Source organism: Neopelma chrysocephalum, unplaced genomic scaffold, assembly GCF_003984885.1.
Source record: "Neopelma chrysocephalum unplaced genomic scaffold, ASM398488v2 Primary Assembly neopelma1_91, whole genome shotgun sequence".
Lineage (NCBI taxonomy): Eukaryota > Metazoa > Chordata > Aves > Passeriformes > Pipridae > Neopelma > Neopelma chrysocephalum.
The window spans coordinates 4,543,021-4,567,737 of NW_020897753.1; the positions used below are offsets into that span (position 1 = coordinate 4,543,021).

General features: G+C 40.8%; 2 protein-coding genes across 10 annotated transcripts in view; one reads left to right on the forward strand and one right to left on the reverse strand.

Moving 5' to 3' along the window:
- Window positions 1–1,679: 1,679 nt before the first annotated feature.
- PAPOLG (poly(A) polymerase gamma) lies at window positions 1,680–20,309 on the reverse strand. Of its 7 annotated transcripts, none has more exons than XM_027693443.1 (23): window positions 19,769–19,915; window positions 17,498–17,656; window positions 17,343–17,409; window positions 16,632–16,713; window positions 16,438–16,547; window positions 15,791–15,844; window positions 14,991–15,102; window positions 14,034–14,123; window positions 13,383–13,521; window positions 13,175–13,247; window positions 12,974–13,094; window positions 12,614–12,698; window positions 12,245–12,298; window positions 10,666–10,785; window positions 10,263–10,372; window positions 8,502–8,623; window positions 8,239–8,408; window positions 7,268–7,356; window positions 6,952–7,190; window positions 5,988–6,059; window positions 5,375–5,428; window positions 4,499–4,612; window positions 1,680–1,704 (listed from the first exon to the last, which is right to left on the reverse strand). In XM_027693443.1, exons 1-22 carry the CDS (start codon window positions 19,825–19,827, stop codon window positions 4,514–4,516), a joined length of 2,280 nt encoding a protein of 759 aa, XP_027549244.1. In that variant the 5' UTR covers window positions 19,828–19,915; the 3' UTR covers window positions 1,680–1,704; window positions 4,499–4,513. The 7 variants fall into 7 exon arrangements, with proteins under 7 accessions (XP_027549244.1, XP_027549243.1, XP_027549245.1 ...); XM_027693442.1 differs by lacking the exon at window positions 1,680–1,704 and adding an exon at window positions 1,978–2,238; XM_027693444.1 differs by lacking the exons at window positions 1,680–1,704; window positions 19,769–19,915 and adding an exon at window positions 20,257–20,309 and having other exon boundaries at window positions 3,632–4,612.
- A 262-nt stretch (window positions 20,310–20,571) lies between these two features.
- BCL11A (BCL11A, BAF complex component) overlaps window positions 20,572–24,717 on the forward strand; it is a 142,207-nt gene continuing 138,061 nt past the window's right edge. For 2 of the 3 annotated variants that reach the window (XM_027693303.1, XM_027693305.1), the window contains exon 1: window positions 20,572–20,805. The gene's annotated coding sequence lies outside the window, so the exon portion shown is untranslated. Of the gene's footprint in view, window positions 20,806–22,014; window positions 22,033–24,717 lie in introns of those variants that run through there. The other variant, XM_027693304.1, reaches the window with a different exon arrangement.

Below are 24,717 nucleotides of genomic sequence, written 5' to 3' on the forward strand. Positions count from 1 at the left end.
GATTACACAAACTGCCCCTCCAGATTATTTTTGTAGGAAAAACAGAACAAATATGACTCAGTCATTTCTAAGAACGATCACGAGGAACATGTGTTTTAATTATATTCAAAGAATTCTTACAACAGCTTTTAAGAAAAACTTCTGCACATTTTAGAAACAGGGACATGAAATTTAGCATGGAGGCTGTGCTGGTGTCATTACTGGGAGTTTTTGCTTTTCCTCTGAAAGGACACACAGAACTTGGCACATGTTGAATCTTTTATAAGACCGACCTTGCACATGCTTACCAGACTTGCTTTTAGTAGCCAAAATTTTCAGCTTTCTCTCCATTGCACAGACATGCAGAGAGTGAGCTGGATGGTCCCCACAGCAGGCAGCTGATTGCCAGGCTGCCACACATTGAAACTCAAACAGGGTAGTAGGTTATTTCTCCCCCAGGTTCGGGACTCCCGGGATTTTTACTCATCGTCACCAAATAATGTATTACCTGGCTCAAATTCACAGGGAGAAAAGATGGATTCAGGTGAGAAAGGGAAATGCGAATTATCAGAGAGAAAAGAAGACAGGCAAGAGCATGAGATCAGAAGAAATGAAAAAAAGATGAGGGGTGAATAAGAAACAAGGTTGGGAGAAGACAGCAGGAGGATTCAGACAGTGTCTTCCCAGCAAAGAGGAACTGCCCAGTCCTCTTTTGGTCCTAGTTTGATTTTTCTACCAATTTCTCGAAGGTCAGACAGCTGAGAGGTTAACAGTATTTTCTGGAACAAGAGAAAAATCAGCCCCCAGGCTACTGCTTTGTGAAGATCCTCCCAGAACAATATACAAGGTCCAGCAGCCGGGAGCCCACGCTGACCAACCTGCTGGGAGACAGCAAGGAATTCTCAACATCCCACCATTAAGGGTGGGAAACACCCCAGTGTGCTCCAGTTGGCCTGGCAGGACTCAGGGAAAGCAGGGAACAGCAGAGCCAGGCGGGAAGCAGGGGGCTGTGGTGGCTCCCCAGGATGGTGACCGGGGTGGGAGCAGCCCAGGGCTGTTCCCAGAAGGAACCCTGGGAGCACTGCAGAGACACCATCGCAGCACACGCAGCCCTCGGCCCCCTGCCCGCCCCCACCACGGGCTGGGGGGCAGGAAACCCACCCACAGCTCCCCTTCCATTCCCCCCAGGAAAGGGGTTCACAGCACCCACAGCCACACCAGTGGGTGGGTGGATGGAGGCAGAAGGCATCAGCCCACTGGGGTGCTCCTGTGGTAGAGGAAGGTGCCTGTTTTCCCACAGGAGCGAGTTCCTGCTCCGACAGAGGTTCCCCCCCTCTTTGATTTCCTCCAGCCCAGGGTGGTTTTTAGCCCCTCGGGGCTGCTCCCCACGGCCATGGCTTTTCACTTACTGGAACAATGCACAGGACCACACTCTTTATAAGAAGTGTGATGAGGTAATCACAAAAATGCAGCCAGGAGTTTTTGCTGGTGTTTTTAGGTTGAACAGCTTATGTCACTTAATTATTACATAAAGGCAGTGCTAATAGGCCTCCTCCCTCACAAAGTTAAGGTTACATAATTTCAAGGTACCTTTTTTCCCCTTTGCTTTTTCCTCATTAAGGCAAAAAGTAAATATTCTATTACTTTCTCTCTTAGTTTCTACAGGAAAATCAATTGCTACAGCCAAAACAGGTGACTTCACGTGAACTGCTGCTCTGCTTGTACCTAACAAGTAAAAAGCACAGATGTGAATTCCTGCAAGGGTATTTCTTGCTCAAAGTTACAATTTCAGTATAGAACTGCTCCTCTTTAAAGAGACCGAGCATGCACCCCTCATCTCAAGTCACAGATACATCAATCAGCTAAGAAAGATAGAAAAAGAGCAACATTTGCAGGAAGTCTGATATCAAAGAGCCTCCCTCACTGAGTCTTTATGCAGGAGTAACTTCCCTTTCAGTCACTTCAACAGAGGACTTGCTCCATAAACAAAGGAGAACGTTTAAGGTTAATAAATTGGAACTTTATTTACAAATTACAGCTGAATTCTAATCTGCAGAGTCCTGGGGCAGCATCAAACTTCTGCAACATCCAGGGAAACTCCAAAACACTGACGTCACTTAACATCACACTTGACATCTTATATGTCAAGATACATTAAGATAAGACGTGTAATTCACCAATGGATCAAGTCTGAGAAACTAGTAACCTAAATTCTTCCTGAATGTTCTTCTTAAAACCCTGAACATTCCTCTTAAAACCCTAAGAGGGAAGGGGGTGGGGAGAAATAAAAAAAAGAGCAATTAGAAGATAACAACGAAGCAAGAGTAAAATATAAAGATTTGTGTAAAGGTATATACTTTGATATCCATTAGTTAGGTTAGTTTGGTTTGAGAGTAGCTGCATAAGTGCATGTGCTTATGGGGGAAAAAAAAAATCAGCCCTTAAATAGCCTTGGAATACTCAAGTGGAAGAATTTAAAAGCATGGGAATATTACGGGATCGTAGACTACTACAAAACACTTCCCATATTTGTTTTGCTGTTTATCTTATCTTATCACCTACTTCAGCTTTAATTCCTTCAGATCCACGACAAGTTTGTGTTTACACAGGTGCTGTAGTTGTAAACCTACTGTAACTACTACAGACCTGGCAATATTTGAATACCACTGCTTTAAAACACATCACAAAGCTGAGGCAACCATTTCACAAACCCAAGGTGCAGTTCTGCTAAAAGCTACTGGAGTAATATGGGTTCTGTTTCTTAATTTTAACCTGTGACTAAATCTAAGCCTTCTAGTCTAAGTTTTGGAGAGGAGAGGAAAGAATAAGACCTCTCAAACCCACTAAGGCCAATTTCTAACTTGGAGCAAGCTGGAAACCAGAGACAATAAGGAAAAAAACAAGTAGATTGTGATAAATACAGTCATGCTTTCTCCACAAGTTTGGAATACTTGCAGCAGGAGGAATGCTAAACAATCAAGACAAAATACATGCCACCTTATTTCTTTATAGTCCTTCAGTCTTGTCACTAAGGTTTTAGGTGGGTACTTAAGATGTTTCCAGCTCAGATTTGCTCTTTAAGCCAAGCAACTAATTTTAAAAGAATTCTGGGCTATCTGTTGTCCACAGGGCAAACTGGGACTTCAGCTGTCAACAGTTTGCAAACTGCACAATTCCAAGGGCATTAAATCCAAACACGGATATCCCAGAAGCAGGAAAGCAGTGTTCCTATTCTCCTCAGATTTCCCCCAGCACGACAGTTTAGTGCTGGACTCGGTAGTGTTAGGTTTAGGTTGGAAAAGACCTTTAAGATAGAATCCAACCATAAACAATTCTATGCCATTATCATTTTGTAGGACATTTTTTTCTGGCACTGCCTTCCTCCTGTCCCTTAGAGTTGGTTTAGTTGTTTAGATTTTTTAAGCAAACCACATGCACTAAAAAGAAACCCCAAACAAAAAGAGACTGAAGATTTTAAATTTTGCTTTCAAGACAGTATTTTACAGGACATACAAAAATACTCTAGAAAAACAAGTTACAGGGTCATTTACAAAAACACCACATTAGAAAGACATTACAAGAGACAAGGAGCATAATACTTGTTCCATAGGATCAGAGTTTCTCCCCACCCCTCAAACACCCCAATGCACTTAACTGGGTAAGCAGTGTTATCAGCTTACAGAACCAGACTTAAGGCTACTAGAGGTTTTTATGTAAGCATTTAGAGCAGCTTCCAGGGTTTATCTGAAACCACTTTCTGCATTGCCACTGGCTTTCCACCCTGCAGGTGGGCACGAGTGTCACAGCAGCCTTCAGCTGCTGCAATGTCTCGGTGCATCTTCAGCTCTGTGTTCAGGGTTTGGCTTTACTACCCAGTGACAAGAAAAAGCCTCTCAAAGTCTCATCTTGGAGCAGTCTTAAGATAAAAAAAAAAAATTACTCAGATAACACAGCACAAGACATGCCTATCATCCCCACACCTCGGTTAGAATCCTCTGCTGCATTTCCTTCAACACTTCAATCATTTGTGGGCCTCCATGGGAGGCAATACCCTTGCAGGGCATGGCTGTGCTAGACAGAGGAAGGCTGCGAGCCCAGAGAGCTGAGCACCATCGTGGCAGAGGCACAGGAGGGCAGGTGCCAAATGGGAAAATAATTTAAGGTAAGAATGACACGCGCACACGAATTAGGAAAGCGCAGGGGAACACGGGCACGTTCAAACACACTCGAAAACAGAACGTGGGTGCAGCAACCAGTTGACCCTGCTGACATTCTGAATCCAAGTCACAGGACAGGTTGGGTTTTCGTGGCTGTTTCAAAAGCTGGTGGCAGCAGTTAAGACTTTTTAAAAGCCAATAATGTTACAAGCATATGCAAAGAGCAGTTCAAAAGGAGACAAGCATCTAACCCCAGTATAAAACCATGACTTGAACTGGTTACAGTAACTTTTCACGCTTTGTTAGTAACTACAACACACATTCAGAACATGGACCATCAAGAAGGAATTATTCCTCTTCACCTGGAGATACACCAGTTACCCATTAAGGGTAAGTTTGATGGATCTTTTAACAATACGAATGCTATTTGTTGGAACAGGAGATGAAGAATCTGGTAGTTCTTTACTGGAAAGCCTCTATAACACACAAAAATATGCCACAGGAAAAAAAAAGAAAAAAAGGGGAATTTTAAATTAATCAATGAATTTTAAATTCATTAATTCAGAAGTAGCAGCAGATAAACCCTCTCCTAGCTGAATATAACATTCTTTATGTACCAAAATAACATGGCCCAAACCCATTTTTCAGAGATCTTTTTTTTTTTTCCACCACACCACTTGTTTAATTAGCACCAGATACAGAAGAAGAGCCTTTTCCCCCCTGCACAATTCTTTTCTTGTATCAACAGACAGCTCCTGATGGGAGCTGAAATTAGTTGCAAGTTGCTCAAGAGCATAATAGAGGAAGCTGCCATTTTTCTCAAATCCATGGATCAGGGAAACTGTCTCTACTGTCCAGATTACAACCCTCAAATTCACAACATTTTACATGACACAGAACAGTTAAAGTCACTCATAGACTTCAAAGCTTCCAGGTCTCATCACAGAAATACAAGTACTGATAACAGCACAAAAAAAACCCCAAATCAGGGCACAAACTGTCAGTGTTTGAGGACATAGAAACATGTTTTTTCAAGTTCAACAACTTGGAAGCTTTGGCTTCACTTCTGTGAGTAAACCTGGAAGGTCACTGTTCAGATATTTAATTTGTTGGAAGCATGACCTTACCAACTACTTCAAACCCCCAAGTTTACAGGGATTAATGTTCCATAAATCTTTGTACGTAAAATGGAAATGCTAGTTCTGTTTTACCTAGGAATACAAAAGCACAAAAAATACCTGTGATCTCGATGTGATCACTGGAATCTGCATGGATTTTCCATCAAGGACACCCTAAAAAAAAAAGCCAGAAGAGATTTGTGAGGCAGTGTTGCCAACTTCATGATGGAGAGGCAGCAAGTTCTGGCAGCTGGGATACTTTAAATCATTCCTGCATTGACAACCTCCACCTCCTGGGGTGGGTTTAGGCATTGTGAGGCCCTAAAAGCACACAAAACAGTGCTTCAGGTATTTCAACCTCTACCAACAAGATCTCATCTTGATTTGAGGGTGTGCCCCCAAGAGTTTATGCTTCAGTAGCAAAGCTCTTTATCTTCCCTTGGAGAGGGCAAATGCTTTAGTCTTTATAGCAGTTTTGCATCAGGGAATCAAGTGGTTTTAAAAAGAAAATAAAAATATACTACCAGATACTACCACATCATCTAGTAGTAACCTGTAAAAGATAGGGCAGCCAGGTGCAATATTTGGAAAATGAAGACTGAAATAAGCTAAACCAAAAAGCCTATTTTTGTTTCCATCAGTAGATGTGCAAAGTATTTATGTGAGGTACTCTAGGCACTAGACTACTCAGCTTTTCAGTTAGTCCACTAGAGTGAAATCACTTTAAACTTACATTTTTTGCAGCTCTCCTCCTCCCATCTTGAGGACATCCTCTTTCTGTGAAATCTGAATCCCAGACGTTTAGCTGGAAGAACAAAACACACAGACTCAAAATAATTGCTGTGCTAAAATTACCTTCATATCTGAGTACTGGCCCTACTCAACACATTAAATGTCACAGCAGTCATTCTTAAAAGAACATCTATACAATCCACCATTACCCCTCTGGAATCTCAAGCCTCTCAAAAAGTGTTAACTACCCGAACCTTGAAATCTGTACTTGCAATATTTAATACCAGATAACAGTCCTGCAAGTTGATTCTTTACAAGTGTCAAAATGGAGGGGTTTTTTTTTTTCTACTTATTCTTTGCCTGTGCCTCAAATCAGAGGTCAAGACACAAGAACAGCTACTTAAGGAGATTTACATACAGCAATAAACCAAATCAAGCATTAATCTAAAAGGTTCCACAAAACCAAGATTTAACAAGCAACTCCACACTCATTTCAGCAGTAGAATGACCTGCTGAGTTGGCTGCTGATTTCTAAAGCAGCAAAACTATCAATAGGCATTCAAAAAGCATCTGCCAGAACCAGATTAGCTCATACTTTTACAGTTATAAGATTCATAACTTCACTTGGAGATCAATTTTTTCTGTACTGAGAACTGCTTCCAGATGAGAGAGTCCATTCAGCAATTGGTCACTGCAGTGATAGATAAGTACAGTAGTATTTAGAGACCTTGGCACCAGATGAGAAACACTCATTAAGCGCCAGCTCCTGAAAAAATGTTGTTTAATAGCTATATGTTATATTCAAGACAATTTCTCACACGTACATCCTGGTAAAACAGTAATTATGCTTAAATTTTGATTCCCAAATCCACTGGGGATGCATAAACGCATTTCTTTTCAGTTAATTTATTCTACATCAGTAATTAATGCTACTTCAAACCCTTGGCCTAGCCCCCCTTCCTTGCCTTTTCTCCATCTATGGCTTTTTGGGGGCATTCTCCCGGTGTAGGTAGACGAGATACTTTAGAGGTTGGTGAATAATGTTGTTTGGGTGAAGCACTCTTAGGATCCGTGATTAGAGTCCCACTTAATTTATGGTGTCCTTGGACAAAACACGTTCTGAGCTGAGAAACTGTGTTATATCCTGGAATGGTGCAACCCATTGGAGGTCCCGATGTTCTTAGTGCAACTGAAGCCTCCATTTCTGCAGGAGACACCTGGCTTTTAGAGTTTGGCCACGAAATTAAAGGCTGCATTCCACATACCACTTCAAATACATACTTGGGTCAGTCACGGGAATGCAGAGTCCCTTAGACGTTGATGGCTCAGCTACACTGTTGGCACCACTACAACTCTGACATGCAACATTTCTATAAAAGTCAAACACCGGAGTTACAAAATGCTGGTTTGTGAAATACTATATATCTCATTTCCAGAATGTTCATGCTTGCACAGACCTTCTTAGCTTGTCACCACAGCTCTATTAAACAACACAGTCACAGGTCATGTAGGTAGGACAAGATCATCCTTCTGCTGAACTTCAGGCCACAGCTTAAACTGCAGCATTTCCTTCAGTGTTTTCCCAGGTTAGTCTATCCAGCACACTGTGCTGCTTCTAACTAAGCATTGTATCTGCTCTACCCAGATGTGCAACACAAGTTTTTGCTTATTTTTCTTTTTTTTGTGTGACCCCTACAGAACCAAACTGTCTGAACACAGCAGGCATCACACATTCGGTAGGACTGGGCAATTACTCCCAGGATTACATATTCCTCCTGTGCTGAAGTAGTTTATGGATAAATAGACTTCCCAGGAAGTCTCCCCAGACACTTTTACTGCCCCAGTTCTCATACCACTCCACTAAGTCAGAAGCAGCTCTGGCGTTTCTGTGACCAAGATCAGTGCTTCCTTAATCCACTTGGCTCTAACTGTACTTTTTGGAAGAAAGAACAGGTACTTCCACATAAAATATTCCAGCTTCAAGTTACACACTAACCTATGAAGATTTTTATTCAAGACTAAATCTCCCTGGTGTCAAGTTCTTCATTCCTACGTGTTCATGTACATTAAAATTATTTTTTTTCCAGGATTTCTTTAACCTGTCTCCAACCACGTGCCCAAAGGAGATTCCAGCTTTGTTCCTCAGAGCCCTCCACATATTTACAATCCACAAACAAGAAACCCTAGGCTTCATTTACACTGTGACTCAGTTAAAAGCAGCTTCTCCACAGCTCTCAGGTGATGGCACTAACCTTTCTGTCTCTGCTGTAGAGGGGTCCAATTTGGATATCTTATTTAACAAAGAGGAATTAGATGGTGCTCTGGAGTCTCTGTCTTTGGAACTGTCCGAACAGCTTTCCCCTAAAGACGACCTTTTGCACTGAAGTCCACTATTGCCTTGACTAATATCTGAAACTCTTTGCTGAAATGACAGGTAAAAAATAAATCAAGTCTTCAAATAATTATTAAAGCAAAAAAAAAAAAAATTACCAGAAGAGCCGAGTTTTTATTATACCTTCTTTCTTTTCTGTAAGGTTTCTGCTGGCAAAAAATAATGCAGTTGCTTTCTCTTCACATAAGTTGCCTCAATCTTCATACCTTCCTTTAGGATGTTGAGGGCACTGGCCTGCCTGTAAACTGACATCAAACACAGAATTTTAGCTTGCTGGGGGATGTTGGAATTAGGTACTTGTCAGAGTTACACATGGTTTCTTTAGGAACATGTCTGCCCTTAACCATTAGATTTCTGGCTGAGAATAGACCCAGAGGACTTTCTGAATCACCCCAACTGTGCATTGAGGAGAGACCAGGCACTTCACTCAACATTCAGAATAATTTCTTATTTGGCATTTACAGTGGTGATTGTGGGTTTTTTTTCCATAACAGTTCTGTAGCATCATACAACTTTTCAGCAGTTCAGATGTCAAAATTCTGTCCAAGTAAGCAAGACTGGATTTTAGGGACATCTGATTTAGCAGACTCACTACAATTTAAACAGATTTTTCTGAATGGCCTTTTATGAACTGGAAAATGCTGTAGTAGCACAACAGTTATTACAGAATTAAGTCACATTTAGATAAGCTTATCTAACTGGACTATCATGAGTGTAACTGGAAAGTCAGCTTACTAACAGAGTGGGAATCAAAGTCAGGACATGCAACAAAAAGGCTTAATAGTCTTTCTACAGCAGATCTAAAATAAAACAAAAGCACAAACATGGACATACACACCAACATGGATAGTTCCTTAAAAATAAATTCAAAATTTTTTCATGTAAAAGGGAAATAAAGGTCTCTGAGCAAAAGGACTCCAGTGAGCCTTGTATCCTTGAGCCTATCAACTTGAAATTCATCTTTGCCCTCTAAAAATATTCTCTCAGAGTCAAGGCACATGGTAACAGCTTTCTAGCACATAACTACTGGTCATGCCCACATTTACCAAAGGATTTCACACTTCTCAAGAAATGCCTTTTCTGCTGAATTCTTTCTGGATTCTGGTACTATGGATAAACTCCAACAAACATTTAAAGGATTTCAGTGTTTGGAACTTTGCCCAAACACATTTGTAACTTCAGAAGAATAGCCCAGTTCTCTTATTCTTAGGCCTGAGCCTAAGCAAACATGCACTTCTGAAAGGTACAAGAGCAACCAGCTCGGGAAGAATTAAACAGGTTGTGGGAAAGATCTATACTTTCAACTTCTCACCCCAAACTCCTTTATTATTACTTGCAGTAATTTATTTTTGTATCTATCAAAAGTAGTAAGAGAATATGACCATGAAAATTTACATGCAAGACAGGAGGCAATTACAACTCAGTGACTTTCACACTTCTGGGATCATGTCATCCACAAACTGTTGTCTTGGAAAAATACCATCAACAGGCATTAACAACTCATCTTAGAGCTTGAAACAGCGAATTTACACTTTCGAAGTTCAGCAGTTGACTTCTGGTTTTCAACATGTGTAGCTACCCTTTTAGGAAATGGACATCTCCTGGCTTCACATCTGACTGTTCCCTTCAGGAAAAGCAGTTCCTTTGGCAGTGTTTACATCATGATCTACAGAACTGTTATTTCACATATGGTACACGGTGTGTGACTAACACACACTTCTGTTTCAAGATGGACTTTGAAAAAAGTGTCAACACGTTATGGTTTTAAAGCCAATCTATATGTTGCTCTCTATAGGAATATTTAGTGCACAGTTCACTTTGTGAAGGAATTTCCACCAGAAAATAAAGAAGTAAACCCGTGTCCAGAGCAAAACAGAGGCTTACCTGTGTCTGTGAACGACTGTATCCCATGGGTTAAATCAACATTAGTCTTTTCTGCACTTTCCACTTTCTTAAATACAAGTCCAAGAAACCACATTGACACATACCCATTCCTAAAAAGACAGATTCACAAACCTGATGTGGGCACAGGTGCCAGTTATTTGGATTCTAGCACACTCTAGTTGTATGCAGCAGTTAAAGGTTAGAGCCAGACCACACTGAAGTTCTCAGAGTTCGTTCTCCCTTCTTTAAAAAGATCTTATGTGCTCAGGACCCTGTTAGTGAACAAACCTACAGAACACACCCAACACCTCTCACCCGTGAGCTGAGGTGAACGAATATAAATAAATAAGTTACAATAAACTGGCCAAACTGTACTTCAGAAGAGCAAAGTAACAAAACTCACTGTTTATAGAGATTTTCATTGCCAGGGAAAGACTGTGGTTGTACATGTGCAATAGTTATAAATTCATTCCTTTCCAAGTTTCCAACCAGCACACGAATTTTAGACTCAACAAGGCCGATCCTGGTAAGAACAAGAGATATTTATTCATTTTTAACTGTGTCCAGCACATCACTTAGATGCCTTTTTGTATTACAATGTTAACCTATCAATAAGCTGAGCAGATAACTAGGTCTGTATATCTTTATGTGAGGTGTTTCCAGTGACATTCAAGCTTTTGTTTCTAAAGACAAAGATAAGTAAGTTTAACACGTACTCTTAACAGTTCAGATACAACACTTCCACCCATAATCTATGATGAAAATAACAAGGAGCAGATCCCAGCACTTCTGGCTGCATTTTCAAGTGCAGCAAAACCCCTTTTTACCCCAAGGATCAAGGAGAAGAGTGGTTTAGAAAAGGCTCAAGCACAACTGTGCAATTACACCCAAGTAAACATACAATTCTTCCTGCAGATTGATCAGTGAAAATGGAAAACCAGAATTATTTTAATAAACAAACGATCTAGTCAGTCTCATCAGAATCTTCCCCAAGAAATCAACCATGGCCATAAGGGCTTTAATTTCAATAAAGTACTGGTATTTTATCCTTTTACCTAAAACCCTAACTTGGAAAGCAGTCAGAAATCTACCTGTTATTCAAAAGTATCTTATGTTGATGAATAACAGAGATGTGCTATCCCCAAATCCACACAAGAGTTGGTGAACTAAACTTGTTCTTATAGCAACCTGAATCAAGTTTATCTTCTGATAAACTGAAAAATTTGCCTCCATTTTTGTCACTGCAAAACCATCAGCTCTTACCAGAGACAGAACTTCCCTTGTCTTTACTGAAACAACAAGCTTTGTTCACCTGAGAACATTTCACATTAAGAATTATTTGGCCCTCTGCCCACACACCTTGTTGTACATAGCTGTGACTGACACCAAACTGCAGCTGACAGGATTTTTTAAGTGAATATATTAGAAAGCTCAGATAAAAGGTGTTACTTATTAGAACTATTTTTAAACATTAAGCTATCTTTATAGATGGCAAAAGAATTATTTGATTTAAAGCACAAGCCAAGCTTTTAAGTAAAATTAAGGTTTTTACAGAGAGGTGTTTTGCGAGCAAGCAAAGTACTAATTTCTTGACAAAGAAAACCCTTGAAAAGTTAATAACACACATTACAGTGCCTTAATTCCTCATATATCCCCTTATTTCAAGACTCACAGTTAGTCAGCACATTCACAGAAGTTATTGTTGGCATATCTCCCTTCATTGAAGAAAAGTAGGTCTGGAATAGGCTGACAACATACCAGTGCAATCTAGTCCTTAACTAAACATTACATTAAGTAAAACTATTTATGCAACCAAGTCTAAGACTCCAGAACAGTGGTCTTCAAAGTGGGGGGTGGAAGTGTATTCCATGCCTAGCTGCATAATTAAATACTTCATTTGTTAATACAATTAACAAAAATAAAGTGCAACACTGAATTGAGTTTCAACTATGAATTGGACCCACGCCCAAAGCCAGACTTACCAGTTTAAGTGATGCTCCTCTGTAAAGGCACTGGCAGTGAGCACAATATAATGTCTAGAAGAAAAGGAAAATAAACACACTAGCTCAGGGCTTTATTCTACATTCTAGATATTAGGTGGGGTTTTTTGTAGTAAAAACAGCATCAGTGGCATTAGACAGTTTTTCCTATCTTTCCTATGCTTATCCTTACCAAAATTTGTATGACTACCTCCAGTTTCTTTAAAAGAAAGAAAAAAAGAAAACCAAACAAACCAACCAAAAAAAACCACCCCAAACTGAAACACATAAATACAACCTTCTATTTAGACCCCAACTCATTATGCTAACCAGTGAGTTACTTCAGGTTCAGACAACAGATTTCATACATACTTGTACTTCTGAAAGAAGTTCAGTGGTTCAAAGAGCTTTGACCAGTCCGATTTTCCTTTGAGAATCTCATCTGTAACTTCAAGACCTACAATTAAGGTTGAAAACCTTATTACCATTTTGTTTTTAGGACTATAAACTTTACAAGATTGACAGTAATTGGCAGATCAAAAAGCATGAATTCCCTTGACACATTGCAGATCTACTACGACAGTTCATCATTGAACTGGTCTCGTTGCCTGCAACAGGTGGACTTCCCAGAGACCTTATCCTAACTAAAACACCTCAATTAGCAAAACTAGTTCAGATAATGTGGTTTCAATTATCTGCTTAGCCAGATAATAAGCATGGAAAGCACTTTACCACGTTGGAACTCCTCTACCATCACTGCTCGTGTTGAGGTAGACACATTGTACGTAGAGTTCTGCTGTGGATAGGCTGGTGTGATGATGGGCATCACATGGTACCGGTCCGATGGGTTCACCTGTGATGTTACAACTTTGTTTAGCATCAGTTCAGGTCAGGAGAAAAGTTTAAAGGCTTCTGAATTCAATGTTCACATACCCTAGGGTCCCATACTGGTAAATTAAGAAAGCTCTCTTCAAGTCGTTTCAGCAATACCGGCTTTGGCCAATCCCTGTGTAAGAAAAGTCAGCGTTTAAATATCCATTTCAAACTCTTCCACTGGATGTTGTCAGTGGAAATCTTTAAATAGAACTACATCTAGATATGTTACTTCTCTATGCAAATTAAAATAAACAATAGCTCTTACCACTTTGAAAAAATCAAGAAGAACTTGTTGACGAGAGTAGAGGCCAAAGCATTCGGGTAGAGCTGACATATCCTCGCTACCAGCATCGCCCAGGAAACTCCACCAAGAAACCCCATCATGTTGGAGTAAACACCACGTCCTAGAAGGGATACCATAGTTAGTCTGTAGTCTTACAGCACCAGCTTCACAACCCCAGCATACTTCAGCCCCAAAGTCATTTGTTTTTGCAGTGCAGTGAGGCCAAAACTGCTGTTTATTACCACACTGCTTCTCAAAATATTGCTACTCTAAAATGTGTTTATGCTGCCACAGCTACTGCTTCACTCCCACCTCCCTTTGAGAAAAAAAGTTCTGCTATTCTTCTGGTACTTGCTCTAGCCACATGCACAAAATTTTCTTAATCCTTTTGTACTTAATTCAGGATTTTTACCATTTGTAATCAGGTTCCTGACAAGGAATGCAGCACCCTGTCTTGTAAGCATTAAAAACCACATGGAGTCTACCACACAAACAGACCCTGAATCTAAACTAAAGGAGGTTTCAATTTAACAACTGTCATTTAAACAGCAACCCAAAGCTGAGGTACATCCAGTAGTAAGGCATGAGATGCCTCTGAAAGGTTTAAAGACCACAAGCAATCCCGTTACTCACGTTTTGCCCACAGTTTAATTGCCCGGAGTGTGAGGCGGAAGTTCTCCAGATTTGGCACCAAACGTAGTATTTCATCAGTAACCCTGCTGCCTGCAAGACAAAAGTTGAAGTGCAGAAGTTCCTAGCAACAGGTACGAGTCAGTTTTATGCTGATCAATGGTTTGTTCAAGTCTATGAACACAAGTTTGAATTAATTCTTTTGTATCTCCTTAAAAAAATTACAGATTACACACAACATTCGGTATCACTTCAGGTAACTGGTGCCCTCAACAGCTTTTTCATAGTTTAAATGCCAACTAACCATTTGTAATAAGGTCTTTGTACAGGATGTTTTGGCCATAAACTAAAAGACAAGAAGTTCCACCTCACCCTTTCCATGGAGGGTGGCAGAGCACTGGAACAGCTGCCCGGGGTGGTCATGGAGTCTCCCTCTCTGGAGACATTCCAAACCCACCTGGACACATTCCTGTGTCACCTGCTCCAGGTGACCCTGCCTTGGCAGGAGGGGGTTGGACGAGATGATACCAGAGGTCCCTTCCAACCATAACTATTCTGTGATTCTTTAATTCCAAAGAGCCAGGTTTCTTTTGACAGCCAGGAACCATTAAACCAAACGGTGTTAAGAAGTGAGCAAGTCGGACTTCAGGTATTTTAATTATTTTTTTTTTAAATGAACTACCACACATTCTTTATCAAGTGCCCTACCTAGTCACGTGAGTTGCTGTGGAAAATGGAACACTGCACACAAACCAATCTAAAAATACACGTCTATCTGAACACACAACTCCTTGAAATATCTAAATTGAAGCCCACTCATTGCCACCTCAGAACTCAAGCACACAGGACATCAGTCCTACAACCTGTACAGAAATGTGGGTTGTGTAATGTGCATTCTGTGCCAGTTCTAGGCCAATTTCAGTAACACTTCCTTTTTAAAGGTGTGTAAAACACACTTACCATTTAAGCTCCTTATGCATCTTATATCCAGGCTCCTCAGGCACGAGTCGTCTCTGAGATCGAGATCATCAGACACAGTTGGCATGGACAGTTTTGCAAACACAAGATCAATCTTAAAGGGAAAAAGGTTCCAACCATGAGTTTACAATGCAGCAGTTTGCAAACAGCACACTAGTGAGGGACACTTTTGACTCTTAGTCAACTCTAAAAAGAGTGGTTAACATTTTTATTTAGAATTATGTGACCACAGATAAATCTGCCAAGAGATTTGCTTGCCAGAAAACAACAAAATTGCACTAAGTTCCATATTTATTTACAAAACCACCTCTTTTTTTTTTCCCAAAGTTGGAAAGATTACTCTAAACTTAGAATTCCTGTTAAGAGGAAATTTAAAATTAACCACAGAACTAAGACCTAAGTTCAAACCACCTTAACTATACTTCAGCAAATAAGAGAGCATTTTCTTTATGCTGTAAGCCCTTAAGTATCTGGTTTTTTTACAGTCTGAGGCAAGAAAATTATTCTGGGAATGTCTGTACCAGATAAAGGCCACAAAAGGGTCATTGAATAAGTGTCTTCATGATGGCTTCCTAGGGACTTATTTTCCTGCAAGATCCCATTTTACTCAGGGTCTTCTCCTGGGATAGGCTGTGGTCAGGCTGTTTAACTACAGTTTCCTAAATACACTGTAAGGTACCAATAGCCTTGTAAAACAGCACGATCACAGGTCCCTGGAAAAGTTATCCCACTCCAAAGCAAGAAAAAAAAACCAAACCAAACCTACAAGTTAAAATTCTTACCTCAATGCCATCAAAATCAAATTTGATAACTGGCACATAGGCATCCTCAATGGCCTGTGAAGGAGAGCATGTGTGTAATGAAACATCGTTCTGCTGTTTCAGTGTTTTTCCTATACTATGATAAAGTATAGAACTTTAAACTGCTCAACTCCTCAGTACAGAGTTGCTTCCAAACACAAAGAAAATTGCTAATAACCCTCCAGCAGTGTAGCACTATTATGGTACTAATATTAGATTTTATTAAAAAGCTACTTAGGCAAGAGATTCAGGGGCTGATCGCGTGTTGTAACAAACTGTCAGTGCACAACAAACCATCAGGATCAGTGGTTGTAAGCCCCTTCCCTACATCTAAGATGAAATCATATCTTCCAGGTACAACCTTGCTTTTTGATACAACTGACTCATTCCCAAACACAGGGAGAGGAGAAGAAACCACAATAACTCTTATGTGATGTACGGTCCTCGGGGGAAGAAACCAAAAGCTGGACATAAAACATTTTCATGCTGCATAAACCAGTATTTTAGAAGGTGCTCAGAAACAATTTCTATTTTAACTTGGGCTTGTAAGACATTTACTACTAATACAAGTCTAACATGAATATTCTTATAGTAAAAGTTGCACACACTACCAGGCAGGGTTTACTCACTCTCAGGTTTTTTACTTCCTCTCGATTTTTCAGTTTTTCAAAGAATGACTGAAAAAAATCCGATCTTTCCACATGACTGGGAGCAACACAAAGGGCATCTATGTCAGAACCTGCCAAGAGATTCCATTTGTTCTGTTATTTGCTGGAAGCCACTTTCCAACACCAGAACTACGACCAGACACTCAAAGTACTACCTTTAGTGTGCACTCCAAGCCTGTAGGAACCAAATGTAAATATCTTGCCACCAAGATGTTCTATTATTGAAGGGGGAAGATTCTGTGGGCAGAAAAGAGAGAGTTTAAGATGCACATTGTCCTACATGCAAGTTTAAGTAGTTATTTAGGAAGACTATAACAGACTCCATAAACACATCTTTTCACTCCCAGACTGGGTTTTCAGTTTAATAGACTGGTTTTCTGAAGTGAGTCGAGCTTCCCACTAATAATAAAAAAAAAAGAAGATTGAGTAATGTAGCAGTACTCTTATTAATTTATACAAATTAAGACCTATTATTAGCCTTCCCTGCAGCAGAGGCACATAAATTAACACAATCTAAGAGCCATTCAAAAGGCATGTCTAGGGTAATAATTTCAAACTAGATTGAGTGCTGTAGGCTGTTTGGGGCAAAATTAGTGCCAATTTACCACCTTCCTCATCCACAAGGTGTTGTTTCAGCCTTGTTAACAAGTCAACTGATTGAGCCAATTCACAAAATTTATTCAGTGCCCCAACGACTTTGAAATCCTGATCTTGCAGAACTTATTATTTCTACAGCAGTTATTACAGCTCTACTTGATACTTTAAAGTTAAAAGCTGAACTTTAGCATAAATCCTAGTAGTATGGCCTCTAAAAGAAATCAAAAGGCTTCAGCTGTTTTGATAAAAACATATCAAAAACTCCTTACCTTGCTCTCGGCAAGTTCTGAAATCCATTCTCTGACCAAGTTATTCAGTTTACCAAGGACAGTTGTCCTGTAAAAAAACCTCACACTAAGTTTGATTTAAAAAAAAAAACAAAAACAAAACCAAGAGGTTAACAAATTTTACAGTCTTGTTATACCTCTGGTACAGTTCTTCCTTATCTTCAAACACCCCAAATGGCTTCATGGCTTCAATCAGCTTCTGAGTGTGAGTGTGGTCTATATCACTAGGAGGAGCCAAGCTAATTGGAGAGGTAAGTCCATAGTGCCCTTGAGGCTGGTTCTGATGCCTGGAAGTACTGTGAGAAAATAAAGGACTGAGCACATATTAAAAAAAAAAAAAAAAAGATAAACCTTATTGGAAAACACCCTTCAGCTTACAGGTTTCCATATCCCACTTCTGCTCTTTTACCCAGCATTAACATAAATGAGGGGGAAAAAAAAACCCTCATGATTTTTAGATAACTTGAGCTAACTTAGAAGACGTAACTACTTTGAAGAAACCCAAATCAAACACACATTTGTGGATGTAAGAAATTAACCAACTATGACACCACACACAGGATAACTTTTAGGCACATTTCAGTTTCATGTCTGTTTTGATTTAAGGATATTCCCAACAGCATCCTGCTAACATTAAACAAGACAATTTAACTTCTTTTAAGTGTATTTGTGGTGTTTTGACTGATTCTGGAAGAGCACTACAATTGATTGTAGAGGCATATAATGAAGTGGTCTGTTAAACAGAGTTGGTGCAATAAATTCAGTGTGTTATTACATAGAACCCTTGCTTTAGAAAGGGGGAAGTGGAGGAAAAGCACCTCATTTTGCATTACTAGTTGAAACTGGGACAGAAGATAAGAATGGTGCTTAATGCATCAAAGGTCTCTACAGAAATGGTAGCAAAAGGGGGAAAACACTAAAAGGTCTGCACAGCTCATCATACTTGCCAGAGTTCATACCCAGACCCTAAGGACAAAGAGATTAACGTGCCATTATTCAAGCTGGGTAATTTCCCCCTCCACATATAGACAACTTCAAAGAATTACTGGGTTGGTCAAGAGATGTTTGTTACTATTTAAGATACCTGACCCATTTTGGTTGGAATAAGACTAGGAAGTGCTCAAAGGACAGCTTCCCCACTTTAAAAAAAGACAGCTTATCACATAGTTCCTTATTCCTAATTGGAGGGAAAATATTCCCTTCTCTCAAAGTGACATTATCAAACTTTGCACACAGCTTTTAGTCACCTAGTGGGGTTTTTCCCCCTTCCTCTCTACAAGCCCATTTTTCAAGCTTTGTTCTATGTGTTTTCCAAGAAGCTGGGGGCAAGTATTAGGACTGTAGTCCTATCAACTAGTCTTCCAAGTTTAGTTACAAGTGTAACCAGGGCTTGACCTAATCAAATAGACACAGACTTCCACTCCACAAATAAAAATATTCATAATACATATTTACCTTCTTATGATATCATTTTCAAAACAAACACAGGAGGAAAGCCTGTGCTTAATTGCTGTGCATTACAACTGAATCAAAACACCTACAGCAGCAACTGCTTCCAAGTTCTATGCATTTCTTGCATTTTAAGACTTGTACCTCACAAAGTCTGCACAGAACAAGAGTGGGATTTGGACTACACCAGCATTTAAGATCTTTGCAGAGTACAGAAAGGCACCATCTGCCTTTCATTGCCCCATTCTTCCTACATGTCACATAATTAGAGAGTGACATAAAGGACAACATCAATTAGATAAATTTAGTATTATCAACATCAAATATATATATTTAAATAGTGTTTATATCAAGTTCTTCTAGTCAACAGTAGATATTTTTCAGTTGCTTGCACATGTTACTGAAAGCTCACAACTCAAAACCCGAGGAAAACAGCACTTGGAAATTTTTATTGAGCGGCTTCTGCTCAATGGAATTTGTTGCCTTTTTGGAATTAAAAATAAATAAAACCTTTTTTTGCTTTCTCAAGTGTGCCACACTTCCGGGCACATATAAATAAGTGATCTTATGGATCTTAACACACGTGGTACACTAACCCATTCACCCTCCTGTTTAAACGAGAATCCTACAGCAATTTGACACTTTTCCCAACTCCTGCTACAACTTGCGCGCCACAAACACCTCCGACACGCGTCTGTTCCGATACATCCCACTTTTACACAAAAAAATCCAACTTAAACGGGTTTATTCCAGGTTTTGCCCCTTTTCCACAGCTTCACGAAGCAGCGAGGCGTCTCTCCCACACGCTCCCGGAGCCGGCGGGCAAATTCACACCACGCGGGCGATGGCGTCGCCTCCAGCCATCATCAGCGCCGGGGAGAAAGGACTGGGAACCAGCTCCCGAGCCACCAAAACAAGGCAGCAGAAAAACCAGGAAAACAGAGGAAAGACCCCACCACCTGGGACTTTCGGCGAAGGGAGCCCAGCTACACCCTTCGCCGCTGCCGCAGCAGCTCATGCTGCGCGGAGCCCGCAGGGAGCCGCCGGCGGGGTCAGATCTCCCAGCGCTCCCTGTGCCCGAGGCTGGGGCAGGGTCGCTCCTCCCAGCGCTCCCCGTGCCCGAGGCTGGGGCGGGGTCGCTCCTCCGCGGGGCTCCGCGGGACGCGCGGCCCCACAGCGAGGCGCGGCCCCGTCACCGCCGCTCCTCGCCCGCCATTGCCGTTGCTCGGCGACGGCGCCGCCGCCGCCACCACATGCGGCGAGCGCCAGGCGAAGGCAGCCCCGCCACCCGCGCGCTCCACCATTTATTTCGACCACAATTCCTCCCTCGGCAGGAAGGAGGTTTCAGCCCCTCGCCCGCCCTCCCTCGCCGGAGAACCCGCCGGGGCCCCCCCCCTCCCGGCGCTGATCCCCCTCAGGGCAGGGCGGGAAGGCGCGGCCGCCTCACCCGCGCGTCTCCTTCATGGCGCGCGCGCGCACACACACAGCCCGCGCCGCCCGCGCTTCCCGCCTTTCTACTCCGCCGCCTTCCCGGCGGCCCCCGCGCGTCCGCCCGCCCGCCCGCCCGGCGCCCCCTGGCGGCTGCGGCGGCGCGTTGTCCCCCTCGTGTCTCCCCTCGTGTCCCCTCCGCCGTGTGTCACAGGGACACCGGGCACGTACCGGAGGGGACAGTCCTTCCCGGTGGTGGATATATCCTTCCCCGGGGAGGATATTCCTTCCCTTGTGGCGCTGACACCCCCCTCCCGAGGCTGGGCGGGTCCCCGCCCTGAGGGGGGTCCCGCAGCGCCCCTGTGCCTCCCTGATACAGCCGAGGGATGTTCCCCCTCCTGACCCCCCCTTCCAGATAGAAGGGATAGGAAAAAAAAAGAAAACAAACCGACCGGGAATTGCTGTTGTATTAGTTTGTTCTCATCCAGTACGTGGTGAAGAGCAAGCCCAGTGTCCCCTGACTTCAGCTGGTGTGGAGAGGATTTAACACACTTTACTAATGACAGGAGTTGAGTACTCACCATAACTTAATTGCCATATATAATATTCATGGGGTCATGGAATAGGAAGGGACCTTAAAGCTCATCCAATTACACCTTCCACTATCCCAGGTTGCTCCAAGCCCCATCCATCCTGCCCTTGGACACTTCCAGGGATGGGGCATCCACAGCTTCCATGGGCAACCTGTGCCAGGGCATCACCACCCTCACAGGGAAAAATTTCTTCCTAATATCCAATCTAAACCTACTCTCTTTCAATTTAAACCCATTCCTTGTTGTTCTGTCATTACACGCTCTTATAAATAATTTTGCCCCATCTTTCCTGTAAGTTCCCTTCAGGTACTGGAATACTATAATAATGTTTGGGCCAGCATAGTCTATCACAAGCTGAATATTAAACTAACCAAACTACCCTGTGAGACCATGACATTTAGGTGACAATTCCCCACTTGCATTTGAGCCTGCAAAAAAGTTAAAAATCAAAAGCCTAGTGCTTCTGCAGAGTTGAATAAACCTCTGGAAAAAAGTATGCTTCCCCACTGCCCTGATGTCTTGCCGTATCACAGCCTTTCTCTGAGATTAGCACATGATTTCTGTACTTTTCTGGGTTGTCTGTAGCACCTTTGCTGAGGTAAAATACATATTATCTTGCAGGACACTTTGAAAAAACACAAGCTCAACTTTTGCCCTGAACCTTTAACAAATTAACAAAACATGGACTTTTAGCAGGATAGCCTTACCTACCAGTCTTATATAACTTCATGCTACGGAGAGCTAAAAATTACTTTAGCTATTGAATATTTCCATGGCAGTACTTGTGGTAATATTTCAAAGTCTTTGATCTGATTGATGCTTCTGCAAGGAGTTGCATTGGTAAGGACAAAAAAAAAAATCAAGCAAACTTATTGACAGTTTTTGTTAAACCACTAGTCATGTCCTTTTTATTCCTAGAAGTTTATCAGGGTTTTCTTTAACACCTTGTTGTCCTCAGGACACTACTGTGATCCTACTGTCAGGAAAACTGTTGTATATTACTTCCTCTTCTTTTCTCCCAGGTTCATCCCATCTATTTTGTGTGAGGAAAAAAACTGCCTTTATTTTTTCCGAGTTAACGTGGCCAATTATCCACGTTTATTTATTTATTTATTTATTAAATCTGTTTCAGCTGCGTGCTTTAGTACCCCAATGGGAGCTGCATTTGCCCACAGGTGCGATGGGAGGTTTTTAATGGGGAGGTAATGCTTTTATTTAAGTCACCTGCAACATTTAGGAAGCTCGTCAAGCACAAAAGTTTTTCTTCAGGTGCAATTCTGATTTTAAATTGAAGTGAATAGTAATCAAGCTTCACTGGGTTGCTTCAGCTGTAAACTATTAAAGAGAAAAGGCAGGGGGTGCCTGGGAAACAGAAGGTATTAAGTATGGTGGGGGTGAGATGGTCAGGTCATGAACTTTTTCAGTGCCTAGAGCTTGGATCCACAAATAATATGCTTTTTCTGCAAAAAAGGCAGTCGTGAGGAGGTACGTGAATAAAAATTAAATAGTTTTAATTTTCCTCGAGTTTATGAATTCTAGTTTCCAGTGTTATCTGAGATGACTGATTGGGCTGGCTCTTCAATGAGTAGTATTTTTTTTTCCCCCCAGAAAATAAGGGTCTTTTGTTATTTGCCACTTATTTATCCTGACTTTAGTTAGTTACTATTAGTAGTGTATTTCTAGCATGTAACATGTATTCTGCTTGTGTAACATTTACAGTTTTACGTGTAGCAGTGACTAAGTCATGTTATGTTTCAGAGTGCATAGAATTTGGGGACAGTTTGTTTCATGGTAGTGCTTTTCTCTTTTAGGTGTGTTATATTTAAAACACTTCTGTGTAGTGCCTGGGTTATAGAAATGCTTGAAAACTGATTAAATATTGTAGTTGGGGTTCCTCTTTGGTGGGTGTCTCTGTTACCCAGATAGTATAACTCTAGTGATGTGGGATGGATGTTTAGGTTTGTTTGTTTTGTTTTTTTAATTACTAATAGGTTTGTTTTGTTTTTTCAATTGCTAATAGGTCCTGAAGGAGTAAATATCCTCTGTAGTATAAACGAGGTGATATCTGAGTACTTTTAGTCTGTTAGAGGGTATTACTAATTTTATGGTGATGTGCTTTATAAATATGAACACCTAGGCTTTGCATTTTCTCATGTTATAGTCTGTACATATTATTTTAATATTATCTGTGAAGTTAATGATGATGTGATGTGTTTTATAAATCTCTTGTGGGAGACCACATGTTTGATGGACTTCTGAAGTTCAATACTCTTATTCCTGGTTAACAGAAGCTGTCTACAATCCTCATTATAATCCTGCTGTTGGGTCTCACCCCCTTTCCACTCCAGTTTGTTCAGCTGCTGCCCCTGAATTCCATAGGGGGTATTTGGAAATACCAAATAGTAGAAAGTGGCAATCTTATCCTTTTTTTTTTTTTTTCTCCTTAACAAACTGTTCTTGTCTATTCAAGTTGGGCTAACTACCTTTTTGCCTGTGAATTTTTTAGGCTAAATCTTCTAAGTTCTCTCTGCTGGATGAGTCAGTTCAAGTGTCTGATTATGTGGCAATTTAAGATGGTCCAACCCGGGCTGGTGTGACTTGTCTCCTCTCTTGAATAGTCTGTGCTAATTAGTGTTGAGCTGGCTCTGTTTCCTAATTGTCCAAATCCGTGCAGGCTCCAAACTGCTACTGTTGGTGCAAGGGAGAAGCAGAACCACAAACGCAGTTGTGGAAGGGCAGTTCTGTGTGATGCTGTGCTTGTCCTTAAGCACCTGTAAGTGCATTGATGACTGTTAATTAATTCTTGTCAAGTAATTCACTTGTCTATGCTAGAGACATAACTTAGAGGTTTTCTTAGGGGGATGAACGCAACGATTGGCTTTATAGGACCAACTGTTCTCTGTAGAAAGATTCACATTAATATTACCACAGCCAAAAAATTTCAGGATGCCCGTGTCACTTGGCTTGTTCAGCTTAGAGAAGAAGAGGCTGAGGGGAGGAAAAGTTGTGATATTTTAATATTTTCTTCATTTTTATAGCGTTTTTGCAGATAAACTATATGTTGTAATCCATAAAAAAGAGACAGATTTGTCCAGAAATATTTTTATACTGTTTTATTTGGAAAAGTGCTTCACAAATCTTATCACATTTAAATGTTTTAACATATAACGATTAAATGATAACATTTTAATGATTAGAGAAGAGTGGAACTTTAAAACAGATTTTTGAAGGCAGCTTTGGAGGAATTTGAGGAATATGCCTGAAAAGTTATGTACCAACTATTGGAACTGAACCTTTTGCTTCAACTGTGTGAACACCCAACATGTGTTGTAATTTTTCCTTTTCATTTTATTCCTTTTGTTTTGTAAACTTTTGCCGTCTTTCTAAATTCAATAAATGAGATTTTTCTCACAAACCTAAGAAATGTGACTTGAGAAGTGTGATATTCAAATATTATCCACATCACAGAAACTTATCAGAAAAACAGTTTATTCCAGCTTTGTATTTATGCAGAGGATCTTATCTATGTAATGTACTATGTTTCACTAGAGAGATTTTTGTCAGCAATAATTCATATGTATATATATATATATACATTTAGGCTGTGAATATCAACTAAGAATATGAAATTCAATTCTGGAAAGCTGCATTTTGTAATAAATTTTCTCAAGACTCACTAATCTATCACGTTGTGTGGGAGATCTGTGTTGAGAGATAACACTGAACAGTAGAAGGTGGGGTTTCAGATGGGTGGATTTAAACAAGTAGCTTGTTGTGGGTTTGGTTTTCTCTATACTTTTGAACTTTATCAATTTACTTAAGGGCTGTAGTTCTATAGATATTGGTAACCTTACAAGCTGCTGATAAATGTAAATGCATAAAGCATT

Bases quoted from the DNA above. Each gene is read 5' to 3' on its own strand.
- PAPOLG (XM_027693443.1), bottom strand. From the start codon at position 19,827: ATGAGCTGCTGCGGCAGCGGCGAAGGGTGTAGCTGGGCTCCCTTCGCC. The intron at 15,845-16,437 runs GTGAGTAAACCC...TCTCCTTCACAG, and splicing joins AGGAAGTAAAAAACCTGAGA to GCCATTGAGGATGCCTATGT. The intron at 10,373-10,665 runs GTGAGTTTTGTT...CTGTCTTTTTAG, and splicing joins AATGAAAATCTCTATAAACA to GAATGGGTATGTGTCAATGT.